The following is a 20075-nucleotide window of genomic DNA, read 5'->3' as shown; positions in this document are numbered from 1 at the left end:
ATGTAGCCTTTTTACTTAGGAAAGACGGTGGGGTTATGAAGTCATGTGACACAAACTAGAAAGGTAATTCACACACATGGCAAAAAAAAAAAAAAAAACACACCACTTTAAAAGTTCAAGCTGCCTGAAACAGACTCTACAGTAAAACAGGCGCAGGTAGCTGAAAAACACTTTTGAACAAATAATATAATTAACCAGAAAAGTCTGAGGCTCCGTACCTAGGTCTTTTAGCAATCCTTGAACTCTGGCCTGTATTAGGACACAGGGAAGATGCTGGGCTCACAAAATGTGACACAAAGACCAATCACACCACCATCCGCCAGGGCCCGTCACTTCCATATGCCCACATGACTGATGCAGTGAACAAACCGGCTGACAGAGTAGGTGGCCTGGCTTTTAGCTACCAGTGAGTGTGGTGACCTGCAGCAAGTCACTACTCACACACACTGACAGCCAGGCCCAGTCCATATACACTGTCCGTCCATATTCATTGCCATTGTGTTATTATTTTTTACAAAACACAAACCAGTTCAAAGTAGATACAAAACTATAACTACAAACACAATAGCTCTTAATAAATGCATAACACTATTGCCAACCATGAAATATGAACAAAAAAATATAGAACCATACAGACAAGTCAGTTCACTTTTCTGCTCACGGTTGCTCCCAGTAACTAAGTTGTGTGTGGCACACATAGCCCAGGATTAGGACGACACTGGGCAGTGCATATTACTCTCCTTACGCATGCATCTTCGGACGCAGACTCTTCATCTTCTACAGGGAAAGTTCATCACTTCACAGGGCACTGCACTCCTCAGGTGTTTTTTTTTGTTTTTTTTAATAAAACAAACGCTTTAGTGACTTCTACGGTTAGAGGAGAATGTGCCAAAGGCACCGGTGTCACCTGAACAATTCCCTTAGCAATTGCACACCAGTGTAAAAGTTGTGACCTTTGTTAAAAAGTCCTCTACCACTTTCCCACACTAACTCTAGAAGTGGCTGCGCAGCAGGTAGGGGGTTCAGCAATAGTGGAATCCCTACAGGTGTACACCCTGAAATTATAGACCTATCCAGTACTACTCCTGACGGCGTATACCTCTTGATTTTATAACACGCCCTCTTGCTAGGAATGTACTGCATAAAAACCAAAGAGCTTTTGAACAGAATCAAACTCATCCACAACTATTTCTTTCCCTGGAACATAGAACTGGGAAAAATGATCTACCAAGTAATCAAGGACAGGCCGAACCTTAAAAATGTTGTCACAATCGAGGTGATCTTGTTGCAAGGCTGAAGCATTATCAACTAAATGTCGCATCCAGTGCAGAAGCAAATACCGATCACAACTCAAGGTTAAAGAGAAGTATAGCTGTTCCCATCAAGGGACTGGCAGACCAATATGAAGGTAGTGAAGGTTTAATTATTAAGCCCATCAACAGTTAAACCCAAGAACTTCAACTACTTTAGATTAGTTGGAGTCCACTGGGTAGCACTAGTGAGGCCTAAGTCTGGCAGTGTTGTCTCTCAAATACTGTTCAGCATCCAAATCAGTCTGGTCAACAATCTCATCGAAAAATACATCGTCCATAATCAACTGAAAGAAATTTATAGGCAAAAAAAAATTTGGTATTCACTCTACACCTTGGGACTCCGGTAAAGGCAGGCAACACCGGCTGCACCATTTTTGAGGCAACCCAAAGTTCAGCTCTTCCAATAGGGAAGCCTTTTAGCCACAACTACAATCCATGTGCCTCTTGCTGCACTATCGGCTCATCAGTGTCCTCCTCTAAAAGAGACACTTCTTCTGCACTGAGAGTGACTTCATCATCAGTTGATTCCGCTCTGGCAGAAAATGCACTGCTGGAATCTTGCATTTCCTCCTGTGCCACAGAAGCAGTCCGTCTCATAATCGTGGTTAGAGGAAGATTTAAATGCAAGCCAACAACCTGCTGAGCAGTAATCCTTTGCCTAGCCATAATCCCTACTAATAAAAGTAATTTGAGAAGTCAACAATAGCCAAACTGTGAAAGATAAACACTGAACAATGTGACTTTATCAAACAAAGTAAAACTAATGGCATTTAGTAATCTGAAAAGAAAAGTCAATCAATCCAAAGCACACAAAACCTATGTACTCAAATACAATACCACTCACTTGCCAGAGACAACTAGACTCAGGATCACCTGCATCTACTCTGCACAGACACAGCAAGCACCAATGCTATGCCATTAGAACGGAAATAAAAAAAATTACACATAAGACAACACAATACAATACACATTGTGCACAAATCCAAGGAGAATTTCACACACAGTACACCATAAGCTAAATATGCTATTACACCATAAACAGAAAACACTTTTATGCAGGGCAGTGTTACTTACTTGGGGTAAACAGTACAAAAAATTGTTCTTACCAAACACACGCAACTACACCTCTACCAGTGCCAAAACCGCAAGCAGGAGTCGCAGCAAATGAGATTTACACTAAAATAAGGAGAACTACATTACGATTGCAAATGATGACAAGAAATAAAATAAAACCGTATGAAGCCTGACAATCACCATCCAAGTGCCAGTCCACATGGAACCAGCAAAGCACTAGCCCCCACACATGTACCACACTATTGCAGGGCTGCTACAGCTTCTGTATTTTTGTTACTGTAAGCATATACATACCATGTTTAGAAGACAGCAGATGAATGCGCTGATGGTTTGAAAAGAGTGGATATATGAACGCAAGAGTGAGTGACAGTGTGTCTACAATGACTTATTCAGTGAGTATACCCACGTGTGACTGAAGATATCCTTTCATTTAAAAGCATGATTTATTGCTAGTGCTTTTTGTAGAGAAGGATGTCTGAAATGAGGGAGTATGTGGTAAGTGTGTTCAATGTAGTTTCATAGTCTGAGTTATCCATCTGTTATTCCTAGGAGATACACAGGGTTCAATTATTCTGTGAGAATTTCCCTTGCAGCAGCTTTCGCTTTGTGTTTTATTGGGTATTTTGGTTGCACTTGCGGCCTGGACCTTATGGGTATTATGTGAGGCAAATCCTTATCCCGGCCAACATGGTTGCAGTAAAGTGCTGGGGCTTATGCAAGAGCCCATTCTGCAGCATTGATTTGCGTAACCTTCAGGAACAAAGACAGAGGAAGAGAGGGTATTTTTACATCTGGTCTATAGGAGTGTTTTAACAAACTCTGATGGGTAGTCTTTTTTTTAGCCAAGAGAATTTCATAGCAGAGTGTTAAATGTTCTTAGAATATTACTTTAACCATGTGTGTTATGTCCCCCTCAATTTGTATATTTAGTTTACATAATCTTTATTGAGGGCCAATCCACAGATCTGGGATCTCCACTTCAATGAAGTCTTTAGTTGCTTCTACATCCAGAAACTCTTGAAGATTCTTCCAAACTATTATGACCCCTTCCATGCTGTCTAGCAGAGTGATTGCCCATGTCCTGTTCTGAAGGACCGTCCTAAATTTGTGTCACATATTTAGTCCAAGTGCCCACAACCTTTTTCTTTTTGAATAGGAGTTTTTGTTGGACGTTTTGCTTCCTTTTTTTTTTTTTTATTTATTTTAATATTATTTTTTAAATATATAATGCAGGGTGTGTAATTTAATAAAATATCTACTTGTCCATGGGACAGGCTGCTTCTTAAATATACTTGTCCTGTAAAAAAAAAAAAAAAAATCTACTTGTCCTTTGGTGCCATGTAGTGGGCGTCAAATTATGGCAGCAATCGTATCATGTAAGAGCTCTGATAATAGCTTCTCTGGTTATGCTAGGACTACTACTTTATAGTAGGACTTGAATACTTGCAGCTTAAATTCCTACTTTAGCAATTTCCTTATTTTGCCACTATTCCGCAGATCTACATACTGCGGTTGGAGGAAGCAGTAACCAATTGTTCCAGGGCTGGAATGCCATTGAGTCTGCAGACCTCCTAACTTGAATGTTTTAAGAATTTTCACCAGCTGTTCTGTATCTTTTCCCCTAATGAGAAAGGTTGGACACTTACTCCTGACAATGGCAGAAGTAGAAGTTCTTCCAGGATTGGGGGGGAAAGTGGTTGAAGGGAAAGTGAACTTGAAAACTATCAATAGATTTTCTTGTGAGGAAATCTACACATGCATTTTTTCTTGTGCTAAAATACAGTACACATTTTCTAGGAGTACGATTCCTGGTCTACTTCTGCAAGTTCTTGTGAATTCATGAAAGGCTCTAATTCAAAGACACATACCATTGGTGCACTTGTGTGACTTTCTTTAAGAATTGGGTCCCTAATTAGGTCTGGCATTAACAAAGACATTTTGTTTTTATTAAACTTATGTTTCTCTATTGGCTGTGAGTGATCGCATTCTGCTCTTCAACAAGAAGCACATAGGCACACAAATTAGTTTTGTTCAGTGCCAGGAACTTGGCAATAAGTGGCATAACTAAACTGATTTTTTTTTTCCCATTAGGAATATAATATATTTTTTTGAAATAATGGCATGCAGCAACACAGTTTACTAAAAGACGTTTCAAAGAAATAGCACCTAAAATTTCATAGTAGCAAAACATTTTTTTTTTCCTACTCGCATTGTTTTCAGATCATCACTCTTAGAAGCTTCTGCAAACATTTGCATCTAATTAGAGAGCATTCTGGGATCATTATACTTAGACTCATATTGTTAAACCTTTCAAATGTGTGTACACCTTTTTATTTCTTTTGTTTGCTGGAACAACTCAGTAGTGTAGTGAGACCTTCAAACGTTTATTTACAGCGCTCACCCTAATATTGAAGGCTTTTCATTAATGAACCATAGATACAAGTTTGAACTGCATTAACATATGGACAAGCACATTATCTCAACTACAGACAGTTCCCTTCTATGTAAACTGGCAGCCAAAGGGTTTGTGCTGCAGGGTTTGGGCCTACTTGTCCAAAGGGCAAAATAAATATGAAAGCTTGTTGCCCTTGACCCCACACAATATGTCCCAGGCGTCAGTCAATAGAAAGTCCAAATCCCTGATAATATCAGACGAGCATTAAGTCCTTTTTCGGTCTTCATGTCTGTGCTTTGAACTTCCACTTTTTCAGTTAGTTTGAAAGATGAGCCCTGAAATGAACAAGGGCGCGTATCAATATAATACCTTTCAGGCTGTTTTAATATATCACCGCTACTACATTATAACATTTTTCTGAGGTCTCTGGTTGTGACGATCCATGATTGATTTATTTTATTTTTTCTGTCCCTATGTTACTTATCTGGGCAAGAAGTAGCACATCATCTCGTAATTGGGACTTATCTGTTTTTAAACAGATTCGTAGACTACACATAATGCTTTTGCCCTACGTTTGCCCCCAGAGACTGGATCAGTTCCAGCTGGTAAGTGTTATTCTGATATTGATATTTGGAATAGAAAGGAATGCATCATCTCTTGTGCGTGAATTGGCGTCTCCATCTTTCTTTGGGTCACCTTTAAGAAAAATGCCCAATTGCAGCAGTCTGACGAAGGGATTAAGTAGAGCCACTGGAATTATGTGATTGTGTGGCCGCAGCAGTTTTCGCATAATTATAGATTTGCCACATAACTCATCTGCTGCATAGTCTGCAGATTTTAACAAAAAACATTGTAGCTGAAACTGTTCAAAAGATACTAAAAATGGAGGGACGCGTGTTGCAGCACAATGGAAGGCGCTTTGAAAAGCTGGACTGGTTTTTCTGTAGCCTATTGTTATATTTGAGTGTTAAACTGGTACTAATGGGGTGCAGCAAATGCCTGTACAGTGTTACCAAGTTTAACAAGCATTTGCAATGCTATGGGTCTAGCATTTTCTTGAGGTACAGCTATTGGCATTGTAAATTCAGAACTGGACTTTTCTTGCTACATAAATTGGTCAACCCTGTCTCATAATGTTGTCTTTTCCTGCCATGTTTTGGTGGTCACTGGTGGCTACTGACATGAGAAATCGCAAACCCCTGAGGAGAGATGAGAAGATGACTGCACTACCTCGCGTTGTGTAAACATCTGAACAGAAATTGGAAAATAAGGCTAGAATAGTATTCTTTTTATTTTAACATAATGAGTCTTGCAAACATTCTTGCCTCCCAACCAGCAGAGCAGCCTGAGAAGATTTATGGCCCCAATAAAGGAGATTAGCGATGCCATGTGTGTGATGTTGAATATTGTCAGGGAGGGGCCCTGGAGAGAGAGACGCTCAAGATGCAATGTAAGGCTAAGCTAGTATCACGTCATTGCTTCTAGGTTTAGCTACAGTCTACCAGAAAGGGCATATTGTGCCTTTCATTAGCAGTGAGCTAAACAGGGTGTTTCTTTTGTAAAAGTTAGGAGCCAGAGGTAAACGAGGAGAGCACTGGAATAAAGCCAAAACAAATGTCAGCGACATGGGAGGAAAGGCATGCTGCCTTAAAAGGCAGGCAGCTACCAGCCTAAAACACCCACAATGAAAGGGGAGCACCAAAGAAATAACAAAAATAGTCTGTCACAGCACCTGATAAAGAAACCAAAGTGGAGTAATACAGTAGTTACTCAGTGCTCTGTAACAGAAAAAGGCAGAACTGACCACTAGCGAGCAAGAATTTTTAAGGACACTGCAGCCAACAAATGAAATCCCTATAAGTAATAAGTATACTAAAAGTATACACAAGGTTGAATGCTTACGCTCAACCTAAAAATGACAAAATAATGAAGTACCATTACAAAATGTGCACACTATGCCATATAATTAGTTTTTTCTTGCCCAATAATTTACTCAACCATGCCACATAATTGGCCCTAGTCTTAATACTTGAACTACTGTTGTAGGGCTGAAGATTGACTATCTTAAGCACGACATCCTGGGTTTATTTTTAGGGTCACCTCCCAAAAATCCAGTTACTTTTTATAAATTTTTAAGTTGGAATGAAAGGTATCAGGAGTGTTACTTGCAAAGCAATCCATTTTATGTGTTTGAGCGACGCTTGGAAAGACTGTGTACTCCGATATTATACAGTAGCTGAAATACTGGTCTTGCTGGTGAATTAATGATTTTTTTGTTATTGTTTTTTATTTTATGGTAATTGGTTGACCACTGAACTGGGACTACTAAAACAAAAAAAGTGCATTTGCTGTGTCAAAAGTGAAAAGCAAGTGTACCAAAGTACAAAAGTCTGTTGCAGGAATCAAAAGCTTACTTTACTAGTCGATGTAAAAAGTTGATTCGGTATTGGGATACATTATCTGTCATATCAAGAGGTGAAGTTTTCTGGATGTGAGCTTGAAGTGGAAAGGCAAATTGTGACTATGCCCTTTTTAAGAGATTTGTGGACTCTGGATGTGTCTCAAAGTGATGCAATGTTCCCTGTGTATAAGTGACCCTTCTTAAACTTTAGTGGGTTCATAGGTAAAAAGGCTGCACCAAATTTGTAGAGAGCTCAACTTTGGCAAATGGTGGTGTTCTGAATAAAAAGAAAAAACTTCTCTTCTACCTTGTGCTCTGTACCGCATTAGGTTTATTAGAAGACCCGTTGTTTAGCTTGGCAAAAAGCTACCAATGGATCTGAAAGAACCAGCAAGCTGGTGCTGCTGTCATCAAGAATGTTGAAAGGCTCCTCCACTCCTTTGTCACCTTTTCAGACCTTACTACATTGTGTGAATCCAGATAAGGTTACTAGTAATGCTTTGTACGTTAGGGTGAGACTGCTTTGTCATTAATTTTTAAGAGGAATTAGTTTTAACTGTTCGTTCAAGTTGCAGCAGGCTTTTTCCAGCCATTAGTGCAGCTGGAGATTGGCTTGATTGGCATTTATATATAGTTGGTATTTCTAGGTAACGTTCATTGTGGTTTATGATTGCTCTGTGAGCTCTGGACATTTGTTTTTCATTTACTTGTTGTACTTCTAAATGATTAACTCAATTCACAAAATTAAACAAAAAAAGTAATATAATGCCAAATTATACTTTTCACAGGAGCAGTTCTTGCAAGAACGAATCAAAGTGAATGGTAAAGCTGGTAATCTCGGTGGTGGCGTTGTGACCATAGAGAGAAGCAAGAGTAAAATAACTGTAACTTCAGAGGTCCCATTTTCTAAGAGGTAAGCTCCAAACCTGAAACATGAAAGGCATGTGCAATCTAGATGGTATGTCCAAATTGTATCATCTCCTGTATTGTCCTTGAGGGCTCTGTGATAGAAAAATTGTGTTGGAATTAGGGCAATTCATTTTTGCTTTTTGTATACTAATAAATTCAAGAAACAGTAATCGCAACCAGGGTGCAAGCTAATCTCACATATTTGTGCCACACTTAACTTATTTTTCACTTTTCAACTTTCAAAGATGGGACTGCACTTCAACCCAAATCAATTTTGCCCACTTCATTTTGCACAAAACAAAATGCAGACTGAGTTTTCCCTACTTTTTTGTGTTTATGGACAAGGATTTCTAACAAAAGTAAAATAATTTACCAACTTCCTATTTGCTGACTATTTGTTTTAAGCTGTCAAGTGTGAGTTAGTCCCTCGCACTACCGCTCCTTGTATTCTTCCACAAGTGCTCCTTTCTCTAAACAGGCCTGTAAATCTTTCTTACCTTATCACATTTGCTATAAATTTAAAGACAGAATTCAAATGTTAGGCTCCGTCTTCCAAGGAGAATGTTGTTTACTTTACTTTCTCTGACTTCAAAGTGAGAGCATTTATGTGACAATCTTGCTGCATAATCTGGGTAGGAAAGAGTTTTTTTCTAACACAAAACAAATTAACTGTGCAAGTGTTTTAGAGCATAATAGACTTAGGAAAGCACAAATGAAATACATTTTTGTTAATTATGAAGTGTGTAAACAAATACTTTAATATGGTTTAATCAATACACTAGTTGATGCCATTTCCGCACATTGTTTATGCGCTGTATGTTTTTATTTGCAAAACTTGTGTCTGCAATCATAATAATTCCATTTGAAAATGTGTTGTCTGTAATGGCAATCTGCTACCTCACACCATTCATAATCTACTCTGCACTGCTGTACTCCACTGCACTGTTCTTAGCTCTGGACTCGGCTCTGGACTCGGCTCTGGACTCGGCTCTGGACTCGGCTCTGGGCTCGGCTCTGGGCTCGGCTCTGGGCTCGGCTCTGGGCTCGGCTCCGGGCTCGGCTCCGGGCTCGGCTCCGGGCTCTGCTCCCTGGACTCTGGGCTCTGCTCCCTGGACTCTGGGCTCTGCTCCCTGGACTCTGGGCTCTGCTCCCTGGGCTCTGGGCTCTGCTCCCTGGGCTCTGGGCTCTGCTCCCTGGGCTCTGGGCTCTGCTCCCTGGGCTCTGGGCTCTGCTCCCTGGGCTCTGGGCTCTGCTCCCTGGGCTCTGGGCTCTGCTCCCTGGGCTCTGGGCTCTGGGCTCTGCTCCCTGGGCTCTGGGCTCTGCTCCCTGGGCTCTGGGCTCTGCTCCCTGGGCTCTGGGCTCTGCTCCCTGGGCTCTGGGCTCTGGGCTCTGCTCCCTGGGCTCTGGGCTCTGGGCTCTGCTCCCTGGGCTCTGGGCTCTGCTCCCTGGGCTCTGGGCTCTGCTCCCTGGGCTCTGGGCTCTGCTCCCTGGGCTCTGGGCTCTGCTCCCTGGGCTCTGGGCTCTGCTCCCTGGGCTCTGGGCTCTGCTCCCTGGGCTCTGGGCTCTGCTCCCTGGGCTCTGGACGCTGCTGGGCTGGACGCTGCTGGGCTGGACGCTGCTGGGCGCTGGACGCTGCTCGGCGCTGGACGCTGCTCGGCGCTGGACGCTGCTCGGCGCTGGACGCTGCTCGGCGCTGGACGCTGCTGGGCTGGACTCTGCTGGGCTGGACTCTGGACTCGGGGCTGGACTCTGGGCTGGGGGCTGGACTCTGGGCTGGGGGCTGGACTCTGGGCTGGGGGCTGGACTCTGGGCTGGGGGCTGGACTCTGGGCTGGGGGCTGGACTCTGGGCTGGGGGCTGGACTCTGGGCTGGGGGCTGGACTCTGGGCTGGGGGCTGGACTCTGGGCTGGGGGCTGGACTCTGGGCTGGGGGCTGGACTCTGGACTGGGGGCTGGACTGGGGGCTGGACTGGGGGCTGGACTGGGGGCTGGACTGGGGGCTGGACTGGGGGCTGGACTGGGGGCTGGACTGGGGGCTGGACTCTGGGCTGGACTCTGGGCTGGACTCTGGGCTGGGCTGGGGGCTGGACTCTGGGCTGGGCTGGGGGCTGGACTCTGGGCTGGGCTGGGGGCTGGACTCTGGGCTGGGGGCTGGACTCTGGGCTGGGCTGGGGGCTGGACTCTGGGCTGGGGGCTGGACTCTGGGCTGGGCTGGGGGCTGGACTCTGGGCTGGGCTGGGGGCTGGACTCTGGGCTGGGCTGGGGGCTGGACTCTGGGCTGGGCTGGGGGCTGGACTCTGGGCTGGGCTGGGGGCTGGACTCTGGGCTGGGGGCTGGACTCTGGACTCGGGGCTGGACTCTGGACTCTGGGCTGGGGGCTGGACTCGGGGCTGGGGGCTGGGGGCTGGACTCGGGGCTGGGGGCTGGACTCGGGGCTGGACTCTGGACTCTGGACTCTGGGCTGGGGGCTGGACTCTGGGCTGGGCTGGGGGCTGGACTCTGGGCTGGGCTGGGGGCTGGACTCTGGGCTGGGCTGGGGGCTGGACTCTGGGCTGGGCTGGGGGCTGGGCTGGGGGCTGGACTCTGGGCTGGGCTGGGGGCTGGGCTGGGGGCTGGACTCGGGACTCGGGGCTGGGGGCTGGGCTGGGGGCTGGACTCGGGGCTGGACTCGGGACTCGGGGCTGGGCTGGGGGCTGGACTCGGGGCTGGACTCGGGACTCGGGGCTGGGCTGGGGGCTGGACTCGGGGCGGGACTCGGGACTCGGGGCTGGGGGCTGGACTCGGGGCGGGACTCGGGACTCGGGGCTGGGCTGGGGGCTGGACTCGGGGCGGGACTCGGGACTCGGGGCTGGGCTGGGGGCTGGACTCTGGGCTGGACTCGGGGCTGGGCTGGGGGCTGGACTCTGGGCTGGACTCGGGACTCGGGGCTGGGGGCTGGGCTGGGGGCTGGACTCTGGGCTGGACTCGGGACTCGGGGCTGGGGGCTGGGCTGGGGGCGGGACTCTGGGCTGGACTCGGGACTCGGGGCTGGGGGCTGGGCTGGGGGCGGGACTCTGGGCTGGACTCGGGGCTGGACTCGGGGCTGGACTCGGGGCGGGACTCTGGGCTGGACTCTGGGCTGGACTCTGGGCTGGACTCTGGGCTGGACTCTGGGCTGGACTCTGGGCTGGACTCTGGGCTGGACTCTGGGCTGGACTCGGGGCTGGACTCGGGGCTGGACTCGGGGCTGGACTCGGGGCTGGACTCGGGGCTGGACTCGGGGCTGGACTCGGGGCTGGACTCGGGGCTGGACTCGGGGCTGGACTCGGGGCTGGACTCGGGGCTGGACTCGGGGCTGGACTCGGGGCTGGACTCGGGGCTGGACTCGGGGCTGGACTCGGGGCTGGACTCGGGGCTGGGCTGGGGGCTGGACTCTGGGCTGGACTCTGGGCTGGACTCGGGGCTGGGCTGGGGGCTGGACTCTGGGCTGGACTCGGGGCTGGGGGCTGGGCTGGGGGCTGGGCTGGGGGCTGGACTCTGGGCTGGGCTGGGGGCTGGGGGCTGGGCTGGGGGCTGGACTCTGGGCTGGGCTGGGGGCTGGACTCTGGGCTGGGCTGGGGGCTGGACGCTGGGCTGGGGGCTGGGCTGGGGGCTGGACTCTGGGCTGGGCTGGGGGCTGGACTCTGGGCTGGGCTGGGGGCTGGACGCTGGGCTGGGGGCTGGGCTGGGGGCTGGACTCGGGACTCGGGACTGGGGGCTGGGGGCTGGGCTGGGGGCGGGACTCGGGACTCGGGGCTGGGGGCTGGGCTGGGGGCGGGACTCGGGACTCGGGGCTGGGCTGGGGGCGGGACTCGGGACTCGGGGCTGGGGGCTGGGCTGGGGGCGGGACTCGGGGCTGGGGGCTGGGCTGGGGGCTGGACTCTGGGCTGGACTCTGGGCTGGACTCGGGGCTGGGGGCTGGGCTGGGGGCTGGACTCTGGGCTGGACTCTGGGCTGGACTCTGGGCTGGACTCTGGGCTGGACTCTGGGCTGGACTCTGGGCTGGACTCTGGGCTGGACTCGGGGCTGGGGGCTGGACTCTGGGCTGGACTCGGGACTCGGGGCTGGGGGCTGGACTCTGGGCTGGACTGGGGGCTGGGGGCTGGGGGCTGGACTCGGGGCTGGACTCGGGGCTGGACTCGGGGCTGGACTCGGGGCTGGACTCGGGGCTGGACTCGGGGCTGGACTCGGGGCTGGACTCGGGGCTGGACTCGGGGCTGGACTCGGGGCTGGACTCGGGGCTGGACTCGGGGCTGGACTCGGGGCTGGACTCGGGGCTGGACTCGGGGCTGGACTCGGGGCTGGACTCGGGGCTGGACTCTGGGCTGGACTCTGGGCTGGACTCTGGGCTGGACTCGGGGCTGGGGGCTGGACTCTGGGCTGGACTCGGGGCTGGACTCTGGGCTGGACTCGGGGCTGGGGGCTGGGCTGGACTCTGGGCTGGACTCGGGGCTGGGGGCTGGGCTGGACTCGGGACTCGGGGCTGGGCTGGGGGCTGGACTCTGGGCTGGACTCTGGGCTGGACTCGGGACTCGGGACTCGGGGCTGGGGGCTGGACTCTGGGCTGGACTCTGGGCTGGACTCGGGACTCGGGGCTGGGGGCTGGACTCTGGGCTGGACTCTGGGCTGGACTCTGGGCTGGACTCTGGGCTGGACTCTGGGCTGGACTCTGGGCTGGACTCGGGGCTGGACTCGGGGCTGGACTCGGGGCTGGACTCGGGGCTGGACTCGGGGCTGGACTCGGGGCTGGACTCTGGGCTGGACTCTGGGCTGGACTCTGGGCTGGACTCTGGGCTGGACTCTGGGCTGGACTCTGGGCTGGACTCTGGGCTGGACTCTGGGCTGGACTCTGGGCTGGACTCTGGGCTGGACTCTGGGCTGGACTCTGGGCTGGACTCTGGACTGGACTCTGGGCTGGACTCTGGACTCTGGGCTGGACTCTGGACTGGACTCTGGGCTGGGGGCTGGACTCGGGGCTGGACTCTGGGCTGGGGGCTGGACTCTGGGCTGGGGGCTGGACTCTGGGCTGGGGGCTGGACTCTGAGCTGGGGGCTGGACTCTGAGCTGGGGGCTGGACTCTGAGCTGGGGGCTGGACTCTGAGCTGGGGGCTGGACTCTGAGCTGGGGGCTGGACTCTGAGCTGGGGGCTGGACTCTGAGCTGGGGGCTGGACTCTGAGCTGGGGGCTGGACTCTGAGCTGGGGGCTGGACTCTGAGCTGGGGGCTGGACTCTGAGCTGGACTCGGGGCTGGACTCGGGGCTGGACTCGGGGCTGGACTCGGGGCTGGACTCGGGGCTGGACTCGGGGCTGGACTCGGGGCTGGACTCGGGGCTGGACTCGGGGCTGGACTCGGGGCTGGACTCGGGGCTGGACTCGGGGCTGGACTCTGGGCTGGACTCTGGGCTGGACTCTGGGCTGGACTCTGGGCTGGACTCTGGGCTGGACTCTGGGCTGGACTCTGGGCTGGACTCTGGGCTGGACTCTGGGCTGGACTCTGGGCTGGACTCTGGGCTGGACTCTGGGCTGGACTCTGCTCGGCTCTGGGCTGGACTCTGCTCGGCTCTGGGCTGGACTCTGCTCGGCTCTGGGCTGGACTCTGCTCGGCTCTGGGCTGGACTCTGGGCTGGACTCTGGGCTGGACTCTGGGCTGGGGGCTGGGCTGGGGGCTGGGCTGGGGGCTGGGCTGGGGGCTGGACTCGGGACTCGGGGCTGGACTCGGGGCTGGACTCGGGGCTGGACTCGGGGCTGGACTCGGGGCTGGACTCGGGGCTGGACTCGGGGCTGGACTCGGGGCTGGACTCGGGGCTGGACTCGGGGCTGGACTCGGGGCTGGACTCGGGGCTGGACTCGGGGCTGGACTCGGGGCTGGACTCGGGGCTGGACTCTGGACTGGACTCTGGACTCTGGGCTGGACTCGGGGCTGGACTCGGGGCTGGACTCGGGGCTGGACTCGGGGCTGGACTCGGGGCTGGACTCGGGGCTGGACTCGGGGCTGGACTCTGGGCTGGACTCGGGGCTGGACTCTGGGCTGGACTCGGGGCTGGACTCGGGGCTGGACTCGGGGCTGGACTCGGGGCTGGACTCGGGGCTGGACTCGGGGCTGGACTCGGGGCTGGACTCGGGGCTGGACTCGGGGCTGGACTCTGGGCTGGACTCTGGGCTGGACTCTGGGCTGGACTCTGGGCTGGACTCTGGGCTGGACTCTGGGCTGGACTCTGGGCTGGACTCTGGGCTGGACTCTGGGCTGGACTCTGGGCTGGACTCTGGGCTGGACTCTGGGCTGGACTCTGGGCTGGACTCTGGGCTGGACTCTGGGCTGGACTCGGGGCTGGACTCGGGGCTGGACTCTGGACTGGACTCGGGGCTGGACTCGGGGCTGGACTCTGGACTCTGGGCTGGACTCGGGGCTGGACTCTGGGCTGGACTCGGGGCTGGACTCTGGGCTGGACTCTGGGCTGGACTCTGGGCTGGACTCTGGGCTGGACTCGGGGCTGGACTCGGGGCTGGACTCGGGGCTGGACTCGGGGCTGGACTCGGGGCTGGACTCGGGGCTGGACTCGGGGCTGGACTCTGGGCTGGACTCTGGGCTGGACTCGGGGCTGGACTCTGGGCTGGACTCTGGGCTGGACTCTGGGCTGGACTCTGGGCTGGACTCGGGGCTGGGGGCTGGGCTGGGGGCTGGACTCTGGGCTGGACTCTGGGCTGGACTCTGGGCTGGACTCTGGGCTGGACTCTGGGCTGGACTCTGGGCTGGACTCTGGGCTGGACTCTGGGCTGGGGGCTGGACTCTGGGCTGGACTCTGGGCTGGACTCTGGGCTGGGGGCTGGACTCGGGGCTGGGGGCTGGACTCTGGGCTGGACTCGGGGCTGGGGGCTGGACTCTGGGCTGGACTCGGGGCTGGGGGCTGGACTCTGGGCTGGACTCGGGGCTGGGGGCTGGACTCTGGGCTGGACTCGGGGCTGGGGGCTGGACTCTGGGCTGGACTCGGGGCTGGGGGCTGGACTCTGGGCTGGACTCGGGGCTGGGGGCTGGACTCTGGGCTGGACTCGGGGCTGGGGGCTGGACTCTGGGCTGGACTCGGGGCTGGGGGCTGGACTCTGGGCTGGACTCTGGGCTGGACTCTGGACTCTGGGCTGGACTCTGGACTCTGGGCTGGACTCGGGGCTGGACTCTGGGCTGGACTCTGGACTCTGGGCTGGACTCTGGACTCTGGGCTGGACTCTGGACTGGGGGCTGGGGGCTGGACTCTGGGCTGGACTCTGGGCTGGACTCTGGGCTGGGGGCTGGACTCTGGGCTGGGGGCTGGACTCTGGGCTGGGGGCTGGACTCTGGGCTGGGGGCTGGACTCTGGGCTGGGGGCTGGACTCTGGGCTGGGGGCTGGACTCTGGGCTGGACTCTGGGCTGGGGGCTGGACTCTGGGCTGGGGGCTGGACTCTGGGCTGGGGGCTGGACTCTGGGCTGGGGGCTGGACTCTGGGCTGGGGGCTGGACTCTGGGCTGGGGGCTGGACTCTGGGCTGGACTCTGGGCTGGGGGCTGGACTCTGGGCTGGGGGCTGGACTCGGGGCTGGGGGCTGGACTCTGGGCTGGACTCGGGGCTGGGGGCTGGACTCTGGGCTGGGGGCTGGACTCTGGGCTGGACTCGGGGCTGGGGGCTGGACTCGGGGCTGGGGGCTGGACTCGGGGCTGGGGGCTGGACTCTGGGCTGGACTCGGGGCTGGGGGCTGGACTCTGGGCTGGGGGCTGGACTCTGGGCTGGGGGCTGGACTCTGGGCTGGGGGCTGGACTCTGGGCTGGGGGCTGGACTCTGGGCTGGGGGCTGGACTCTGGGCTGGGGGCTGGACTCTGGGCTGGGGGCTGGACTCTGGACTCTGGGCTGGACTCTGGGCTGGACTCTGGGCTGGGGGCTGGACTCTGGACTGGGGGCTGGGCTGGGGGCTGGACTCTGGACTGGGGGCTGGACTCTGGGCTGGACTCTGGGCTGGGGGCTGGACTCTGGACTCTGGGCTGGGGGCTGGACTCTGGGCTGGGGGCTGGACTCTGGACTCTGGGCTGGGGGCTGGACTCTGGGCTGGGGGCTGGACTCTGGACTCTGGGCTGGGGGCTGGACTCTGGACTCTGGGCTGGGGGCTGGACTCTGGACTCTGGGCTGGGGGCTGGACTCTGGACTCTGGGCTGGGGGCTGGACTCTGGACTCTGGGCTGGGGGCTGGACTCTGGACTCTGGGCTGGGGGCTGGACTCTGGACTCTGGGCTGGGGGCTGGACTCTGGGCTGGGGGCTGGACTCTGGGCTGGACTCGGGGCTGGGGGCTGGACTCTGGGCTGGACTCGGGGCTGGGGGCTGGACTCGGGGCTGGGGGCTGGACTCTGGGCTGGACTCGGGGCTGGGGGCTGGACTCGGGGCTGGGGGCTGGACTCGGGGCTGGGGGCTGGACTCGGGGCTGGGGGCTGGACTCGGGGCTGGGGGCTGGACTCGGGGCTGGGGGCTGGACTCGGGGCTGGGGGCTGGACTCGGGGCTGGACTCTGGGCTGGACTCGGGGCTGGGGGCTGGACTCGGGGCTGGGGGCTGGACTCGGGGCTGGACTCTGGGCTGGACTCGGGGCTGGGGGCTGGACTCTGGGCTGGACTCGGGGCTGGGGGCTGGACTCGGGGCTGGACTCTGGGCTGGACTCGGGGCTGGGGGCTGGACTCTGGGCTGGACTCGGGGCTGGGGGCTGGACTCGGGGCTGGACTCGGGGCTGGGGGCTGGACTCGGGGCTGGGGGCTGGACTCGGGGCTGGGGGCTGGACTCGGGGCTGGGGGCTGGACTCGGGGCTGGGGGCTGGACTCGGGGCTGGGGGCTGGACTCGGGGCTGGGGGCTGGACTCGGGGCTGGGGGCTGGACTCGGGGCTGGGGGCTGGACTCGGGGCTGGGGGCTGGACTCGGGGCTGGGGGCTGGACTCTGAGCTGGGGGCTGGACTCTGAGCTGGGGGCTGGACTCTGAGCTGGGGGCTGGACTCTGAGCTGGGGGCTGGACTCTGAGCTGGGGGCTGGACTCTGAGCTGGGGGCTGGACTCTGAGCTGGGGGCTGGACTCTGAGCTGGGGGCTGGACTCTGGGCTGGACTCTGGGCTGGACTCTGGGCTGGACTCTGGGCTGGACTCTGGGCTGGACTCTGGGCTGGACTCTGGGCTGGACTCTGGGCTGGACTCTGGGCTGGACTCTGGGCTGGACTCTGGGCTGGACTCTGGGCTGGACTCTGGGCTGGACTCTGGGCTGGACTCTGGGCTGGACTCTGCTCGGCTCTGGGCTGGACTCTGCTCGGCTCTGGGCTGGACTCTGCTCGGCTCTGGGCTGGACTCTGCTCGGCTCTGGGCTGGACTCTGCTCGGCTCTGGGCTGGACTCTGCTCGGCTCTGGGCTGGACTCTGCTCGGCTCTGGGCTGGACTCTGCTCGGCTCTGGGCTGGACTCTGCTCGGCTCTGGGCTGGACTCTGCTCGGCTCTGGGCTGGACTCTGCTCGGCTCTGGGCTGGACTCTGCTCGGCTCTGGGCTGGACTCTGCTCGGCTCTGGGCTGGACTCTGCTCGGCTCTGGGCTGGACTCTGCTCGGCTCTGGGCTGGACTCTGCTCGGCTGGGGGCTGGGCTGGACTCTGCTCGGCTGGGGGCTGGGCTGGACTCTGCTCGGCTGGGGGCTGGGCTGGACTCTGGGCTGGACTCTGGGCTGGGGGCTGGACTCTGGGCTGGGGGCTGGGCTCTGCTGGGGGCTGGGCTCTGCTGGGGGCTGGGCTCTGCTGGGGGCTGGGCTCGGCTGGGGGCTGGGCTCGGCTGGGGGCTGGGCTCGGCTGGGGGCTGGGCTCGGCTGGGCTCGGCTGGGCTCGGCTGGGCTCGGCTGGGGGCTGGGCTCGGCTGGGCTCGGCTGGGCTCGGCTGGGCTCGGCTGGGCTCGGCTGGGCTCGGCTGGGCTCGGCTGGGCTCGGCTGGGGGCTGGGCTCGGCTGGGCTCGGCTGGGGGCTGGGCTCGGCTGGGCTCGGCTGGGCTCGGCTGGGCTCGGCTGGGCTCGGCTGGGCTCGGCTGGGCTCGGCTGGGCTCGGCTGGGCTCGGCTGGGCTCGGCTGGGCTCGGCTGGGCTCTGCTGGGCTCGGCTGGGCTCGGCTGGGCTCTGCTGGGGGCTGGGCTCGGCTGGGCTCGGCTGGGCTCGGCTGGGGGCTGGGCTCGGCTGGGCTCGGCTGGGCTCTGCTGGGGGCTGGGCTCGGCTGGGCTCGGCTGGGGGCTGGGCTCGGCTGGGCTCGGCTGGGCTCTGCTGGGGGCTGGGCTCGGCTGGGCTCGGCTGGGCTCTGCTGGGCTCGGCTGGGCTCTGCTGGGGGCTGGGCTCGGCTGGGCTCGGCTGGGCTCTGCTGGGGGCTGGGCTCGGCTGGGCTCGGCTGGGCTCTGGGCTCGGCTGGGCTCGGCTGGGCTCTGCTGGGGGCTGGGCTCGGCTGGGCTCGGCTGGGCTCTGGGCTCGGCTGGGCTCGGCTGGGGGCTGGGCTCGGCTGGGCTCGGCTGGGCTCTGCTGGGCTCGGCTGGGCTCGGCTGGGGGCTGGGCTCGGCTGGGCTCGGCTGGGCTCGGCTGGGCTCGGCTGGGCTCGGCTGGGCTCTGCTGGGGGCTGGGCTCGGCTGGGCTCGGCTGGGCTCGGCTGGGCTCGGCTGGGCTCGGCTGGGCTCGGCTGGGCTCGGCTGGGCTCGGCTGGGCTCTGCTGGGGGCTGGGCTCGGCTGGGCTCGGCTGGGCTCGGCTGGGCTCGGCTGGGCTCGGCTGGGCTCGGCTGGGCTCGGCTGGGCTCTGCTGGGGGCTGGGCTCGGCTGGGCTCGGCTGGGCTCTGCTGGGGGCTGGGCTCGGCTGGGGGCTGGGCTCGGCTGGGCTCTGCTGGGGGCTGGGCTCGGCTGGGCTCGGCTGGGCTCGGCTGGGCTCGGCTGGGCTCGGCTGGGCTCTGCTGGGGGCTGGGCTCGGCTGGGCTCGGCTGGGCTCTGCTGGGGGCTGGGCTCGGCTGGGCTCGGCTGGGCTCTGCTGGGGGCTGGGCTCGGCTGGGCTCGGCTGGGCTCTGCTGGGGGCTGGGCTCGGCTGGGCTCGGCTGGGGGCTGGGCTCGGCTGGGCTCGGCTGGGCTCTGCTGGGGGCTGGGCTCGGCTGGGCTCGGCTGGGCTCTGCTGGGGGCTGGGCTCGGCTGGGCTCGGCTGGGCTCGGCTGGGCTCGGCTGGGCTCTGCTGGGGGCTGGGCTCGGCTGGGCTCGGCTGGGCTCTGCTGGGGGCTGGGCTCGGCTGGGCTCGGCTGGGCTCTGCTGGGGGCTGGGCTCGGCTGGGCTCGGCTGGGGGCTGGGCTCGGCTGGGCTCGGCTGGGCTCTGCTGGGGGCTGGGCTCGGCTGGGCTCGGCTGGGCTCTGCTGGGGGCTGGGCTCGGCTGGGCTCGGCTGGGCTCTGCTGGGGGCTGGGCTCGGCTGGGCTCTGCTGGGGGCTGGGCTCGGCTGGGCTCTGCTGGGGGCTGGGCTCTGCTGGGGGCTGGGCTCGGTTCAGCGCTGGGTTGGGGGCTGGGCTGGGTTCAGCGCTGGGCTGGGGGCTGGGCTGGGGGCTGGGCTGGGTTCAGCGCTGGGCTGGGGGCTGGGTTCAGCGCTGGGCTCGGGGCTCTGGGCTGGGGGCTGGGCTGGGTTCAGCGCTGGGCTGGAGGCTGGAGGCTGGGTTCAGCGCTGGGCTCGGGGCTCTGGGCTGGGGGCTGGGTTCAGCGCTGGGCTCGGGGCTCTGGGCTGGGGGCTGGGCTGGGTTCAGCGCTGGGCTGGGGGCTGGGTTCAGCGCTGGGCTCGGGGCTCTGGGCTGGGGGCTGGGCTGGGTTCAGCGCTGGGCTGGGGGCTGGGTTCAGCGCTGGGCTCGGGGCTCTGGGCTGGGGGCTGGGCTGGGTTCAGCGCGGGGCTGGGTTCAGCGCTGGGCTCGGGGCTGGGCTGGGTTCAGCGCTGGGCTGGGGGC

At 58.1% G+C, this 20075-nt stretch overlaps 3 protein-coding genes across 3 annotated transcripts in view; 1 reads left to right on the top strand and 2 right to left on the bottom strand.

Annotated features, from left to right (window-relative positions):
- RPL22 (ribosomal protein L22) overlaps nucleotides 1-20075 on the top strand; it is a 74849-nt gene that overhangs the window by 25389 nt on the left and 29385 nt on the right. Inside the window, exon 3 of the mRNA XM_069240001.1 lies at nucleotides 7972-8096. Coding sequence (XP_069096102.1) covers nucleotides 7972-8096 — 125 coding nt within the window. The remainder of the gene's footprint in view (nucleotides 1-7971; nucleotides 8097-20075) is intronic.
- Nucleotides 14118-14739, bottom strand: LOC138302227 (putative uncharacterized protein DDB_G0290521; the record flags this gene model as incomplete). Its single annotated transcript, XM_069242551.1, has 2 exons — nucleotides 14118-14213; nucleotides 14569-14739. Coding segments are annotated over 2 exons (267 nt in total), but the record flags the coding sequence as incomplete, so codon positions are not given.
- LOC138302225 (proline-rich protein 36-like) overlaps nucleotides 16987-20075 on the bottom strand; it is a gene marked incomplete at its 3' end in the record, with an annotated part of 30170 nt that continues 27081 nt past the window's right edge. Inside the window, exons 4-6 of the mRNA XM_069242550.1 lie at nucleotides 17957-19606; nucleotides 17826-17906; nucleotides 16987-17034 (exon numbers count right to left, since the gene is read on the bottom strand). Of these exons, the coding sequence (XP_069098651.1) occupies nucleotides 16987-17034; nucleotides 17826-17906; nucleotides 17957-19606 (1779 nt within the window). The remainder of the gene's footprint in view (nucleotides 17035-17825; nucleotides 17907-17956; nucleotides 19607-20075) is intronic.

The sequence above is a fragment of the Pleurodeles waltl genome, chromosome 6 (assembly GCF_031143425.1).
Source record: "Pleurodeles waltl isolate 20211129_DDA chromosome 6, aPleWal1.hap1.20221129, whole genome shotgun sequence".
Lineage (NCBI taxonomy): Eukaryota > Metazoa > Chordata > Amphibia > Caudata > Salamandridae > Pleurodeles > Pleurodeles waltl.
The sequence above is the reverse complement of the archived record's forward strand: the minus strand, read 5'-3'. Positions and strand labels throughout refer to the sequence as shown.